The sequence below is a fragment of the Penaeus monodon genome, chromosome 8 (assembly GCF_015228065.2).
Source record: "Penaeus monodon isolate SGIC_2016 chromosome 8, NSTDA_Pmon_1, whole genome shotgun sequence".
NCBI classification, from domain to species: domain Eukaryota; kingdom Metazoa; phylum Arthropoda; class Malacostraca; order Decapoda; family Penaeidae; genus Penaeus; species Penaeus monodon.
Genome location: NC_051393.1, coordinates 9692989 through 9697988, shown reverse-complemented (window position 1 = coordinate 9697988; position 5000 = coordinate 9692989). Strand labels below are relative to the sequence as shown.

General features: G+C 44.7%; 1 protein-coding gene across 2 annotated transcripts in view; it reads right to left on the bottom strand.

Annotated features, from left to right (window-relative positions):
- LOC119576132 (chitin deacetylase 1-like) overlaps positions 1–5000 on the bottom strand; it is a 14375-nt gene that overhangs the window by 2666 nt on the left and 6709 nt on the right. Inside the window, exons 3-4 of one of the 2 annotated variants that reach the window (XM_037923699.1) lie at positions 3037–3186; positions 2428–2527 (exon numbers count right to left, since the gene is read on the bottom strand). In XM_037923699.1, coding sequence (XP_037779627.1) covers positions 2428–2527; positions 3037–3186 — 250 coding nt within the window. Of the gene's footprint in view, positions 1–1586; positions 1687–2427; positions 2528–3036; positions 3187–5000 lie in introns of both variants that reach the window. The other variant, XM_037923698.1, reaches the window with a different exon arrangement.

The window sequence follows — 5000 nt, the reverse complement described above, 5'->3', positions numbered from 1 at the left end:
CCAAGTTCGCAAGTTAGAAATCTGGTGAGGAACTGTGATGTGATGTGATATGATGTGTGTGTGTGTGTGTGTGTGTGTGTGTGTGTGTGTGTGTGTGTGTGTGTGTGTGTGTGTGTGTGTGTGTGTGTGTGTATGTGTGTGTGTGTGTGTGTGTGTGTGTGTGTGTGTGTGTGTGTATATGTATATGTATATGTATATGTATGTGTATGTGTATATGTATGTGTATGTGTAAGTGTAAGTATGTGTGTATTTCTGGATACGGATCAGTATTCGTGTCATCACATCACTTCGACACCTTTTCTCTTTGCTTCTCTTTACTGATGCACAAACGTTACTTTACAAGGGAGATATTTCACATACCGCAAAGGGTCTCGTCTGACTGATCATCACAGTCGTACTTCCCATCACAGAACAAATTTCTATCCATACACCTGCCATCGCCACAAGCCAACATATCATTCTGGGGGCAAGATGATCACGGGTGTTATTTACAATCTTTTTCTTCCCCCTTTGCATGGAGAGATAATGTAGGAGTGGGTGGTGAGGGTAGGAGGGGTTCTGGGAAGCTGGGGAGATTCAAGATATCGATGAAACAAAAAAATGAATAAATGAAAATAAAAATTCTGAAATAGAAGAGCGGGGGTGGGGGGGGGGGATGGTGCGGCGTCCCTTCGAAGGCATGGTGGTAGCGAAGGGGCAATGACATGGCCAAACAGGGGAGGGAAAGGGAATAGGCTGCGTGCGATGGGATGACATGACTTTGACATGAAGCAAAGACAACAGCCCGCCAACCGATCGTTTCGAGTCAAGGGCCTGACGTGAGTGTGATATGAGTGTGAGAATGTTGCCGCGCGTGAAAAAAAAGAGCGAGAAGAGGGGGCATATAAAAAAATATGATTTGAAGTGAGCGAGAAGAGAGGGAAATCTCGATGAAAATACACACAACATACACACAGAGATTGGGGGGGCGGGGTTGAAGGTTGAGGCTACAAAGCAAGTCATTTCCTCTGTAAGCTAGGGTTATGTGAGGTTAGTAGGACCAACCAAAGCCAACTGTGGTCCATCAAGTCAACAGTGGTGAACCGAACACCCCACGAGGCAAGACGTTCATCCGTTTTATTGCATTCTCGCTAAATTCACAAAACCATTTACTTGCAAGACTGAATTGCAAAATCACGAAGCACGGGGTATACAGCAAACAACACTAAAACACGGTCGGTAAGGACGCATTATTTTTTTTGTGTGTGAAATGCTAGTAAGTTCTTGTGCATCGAGTTTGTTTTTGATAGTTAAAAATATACTCGTGTATTTACTCTCCTGATACCGGGGGAGGGAAATGGAATGGCCGATATACTGATGTTGTCGTGGCCAAGTGAGAAAGTGGGTTACTGTGCCATGAGAGAGCATCGCCGCGAGATGAACGTCTTTTAGTAGAAAGAACCTGAGCAGTTGGGTGACGTGGGGAGTCAGGGTGGGGTGTCGGGATGTCCGTTGTTTTGGGGTTAAGCAATGAGAAAATAAGTAGAGAAATGGGGGGGGGGCTGGGTATGAGACGCTTCACACTGCATATCCGCATGGGTACGTACCACATGCGGTCTCGTCAGAACCATCGGTACAATCTTCTTTTCCATCACAGAAGACCTGCCTATCCAGACAGGTGCCGTCACCGCACGCCAACTGGTTTTCCTGTAATTAAGCCATTGACCCTCGTCAGCGTGTGTAGGTGGACCCATACTACTAAGTGGCTCTCACGGCCGCTTGCTCAGGGAAGGCCCAGATCTACTCCAAACTACGGTCGTTGCTTTGTCGATCAGTGGAGGTCTGTAGCTGGATCCGGACGAAGGACGCTCCAGTGCGCAAAAAGGGTGAAGGAAAATAATGCATCCCTAGGCACGCTAAGGAGCAGCAATGTAGATCTATGAATAATTTAGTGGAAGAAAACAGAGGTTTGGAAAAGGAAAGAGTCTGGAGGATGTCCTTGGATCCAGCATCGACCTTGGTCTTTACTACTCTGAGGGCGACACTCCTTTACGTCACAGGGTGACGCCCTCACTGCGTTCCGCTGTGCCTTTGTCTTTAGAGGTTTACACCCTCAAAGGCCGAAGGCGAGCGGCGTCTCGTTTTGCTAAATCGTCTCTTTCAAAGCTCAATTGGATCATTTCGATGTTTTCACGAAAGAAAATCTCTCTGAAAGAGAGCCAAGTCACTTGGAGAAGCCAGCCCTTGCGGGCGTTGCTCATGGTAATCTCGCTTTTATGAAACAAAAAAGTTCGTGAAAACATCGAGTTTGATCTGGGGTTATGAGACTGGTGTTCTAATGCGGTTTGGTGTAATGGTCGTATATCCAACGCGTGAAGCTTGTGGTGGTGGTGTTGAGGGGCTGCATGTGTGGAGCGGACCTGTTCAATCGCTCTCGTGTGAACGTACCACAGGCGTTCTCGTCGGACGCGTCCTTACAGTCGGGTTTACCATCGCAGAAGAAGTTGCGGTCAATGCACTCGCCATCGCCGCAAGCCAGTTGGCTCTCCTGGGATCATGAGACAGAACGGGTAACGCGGTGAACTTCACTTGCAATCGCTTCCTGGCGCTCCTCTGAGCCTGCCTGAGAATCGCTATAAATCACCTGATCTCGCCGTTTTCACGGGCTGCTGAAGTTCCCGTTGGCAAAGACAGCGACAGGTGAATTAGCTCGACTCGGATAAGCCCAGATTTAGCACGGCAGGGACGCCTTGCAGTGAGTCTGCTACCACGCCGGATTCCACACACACATACACAGACATGCAGCCTTATTCTCACACGCTTTACTTTGCAGACGACCTTACGCCTCTCAGATCCGTCGATACTTCTTGCAGAATAAAGTTGCTGCGCCGTTTTCTTCTGTTCTTCCCCTTTTGGGATTACCATCGGCTATGTTCCAACACCATATCCTCGACGTGCCGTTACATTAAACAAATATGTAAAAAATGTCTCAGATATCAATATATCAATAATTATAGTCACAGAGGTGAAAATAAAAATAAAGCCACGTTGGATTACCTGGCAAAGGGGCTCGACGGTGTTGAAGAGAGGCTTCACGACCTTCGTCTTCTCCTTCCTGTCGCAGTTCTTGACGTTGGCTTTCCAGTCGCAGGTCTGCTGCTCCAGGTTGAAGGCCAGGCCGTGGGGGCAACGCAGCGCCTGAAGACCCTGCAGAAGGATAAAAGGAGAGGGCCGTTGAGTGGGAGTTACGATAGAGGGGGATGAATACATGGCTAGCATTTAATATGAGGATTACTGCTAAATGCTCATCTTTTGCACTGAAATGTATGGCTTTGACCCTTCACCCCTTCCTTAGATATAAACAAAACAACCAAAAATGACACAATAAAACCATCTCAACCAAAATCCAAACAACCAAACAAATAAAATGAGAATTGAATCGACAACAGAGAACAATAACAAGGTAAATATCACACTCCCTCAAACTGATAGACAATGACCCCAAGTGTTCTGTGCGTGTGAATGTGTATAACCTCAAATCGCACTCACAGGAATAAGTAAATTCTATGAAAAGAACGATAATCGTGCTTGTTATTGGCACGTTCAACCACGGTTGTGACACCAGAGTGACGTCGAGGCCACCAAGATCGGTAAAGCCACAAGTCCGTCTCGAATCTACTTTCTATACTTCTTACAGCAAAATTCGAAGTAAATCCTGTACACAGTTAATCAAACAGATTTACAATTCACATATTTAAAAAGTCTGATAGAAAAGAAACTAGTGAATGCAATGATCAGAGACTGTATTAGCATAATTGCAAAACCCGAGTGACAAGAGCATTTTGGCGACTGAGAACAAAGCAAGCCGGTTTGCTCTTGCCGGAGTGTCCCTTCGCATCCTAAAGGCTACTTGCTCTCTCGTGAGGCTGTCGTTGCCATTGTTGTTTCTGTTTGTTACTGCTGTTGTTGTTGTGTTTGTGTGTGTGTGTGTGTGTGTGTGTGTGTGTGTAAGACTCCACCATTAGAATTCACGCAATTCTTTATATTTCAGTCTATCACGACTCTTCTCTTTCTATTGATTTTCGCAGATCTTCAGATTTTCATGCATTAATAATTCTAAAGTAAGAAGAAAAAAAATATATATATAAATGATGACTGACAAGAAAGTAACGGAGTCTTGCTTTCAAATATAGTTTTTTTTTGTCTCTCTCTCTCGCTGCAAATCCGAAGGGACCTCGAGGTGCGTGCGAGACGGCGTTCAGAGCAATTGGGGCGACTTTCCCGAGCTTCAGAATGAGAGAATCGACCGTAAGCATAAGAAAAGTGGGACGACGATCGTGCATTAACACCTCGGTCAGTGCACGCATTGCATTGCACAGTCTGCACCTTCACATGCATCACCATATTTCCTTTTCTCTTCCTTTCATTTTTAAAGAAAATTTATGTTTCTTTAGGGAATCTGCTCCCTCTGTTTTATACAAATTGTCTAAAAGGAATGACTGATAGTGGATGTTTAGACTGAAAATTACAAAATAGAATTTCTAATCTCAGAGAGAATGAAATAAAATAAATTGTCAAAACTCAGAAAGAAAGAAACATAATAGAATTTCTAATCTCAGAAAGAAAGCAAAATCATAATAATATCCAACAACTGTTACACAGATGGTGTTTATTGTAAAGTGAACAAAATTTCGTATGGATTACATAACCATCTGTCACCGCCTAGCCTTCACCGTCACTGTCAGCATTACTGGTTTACGACTTTCAGCTTGATTTATTCCATTGTCTTCGTCTTTTGAAAAAAAGGGGGAATATGTTACGTAACGAAATTGTTTCTATCAAGTTTCAGTCATTTCCTTAGACATTAGTCATAAAAAAATCGGCACGTGCTCTCGTACACACGTACACGTACACGAACACACACACACACGCAGACACACACACACACACACACACACGCAGACACACACACATACACACACACACACACACACACACACACACACACACACACACACACA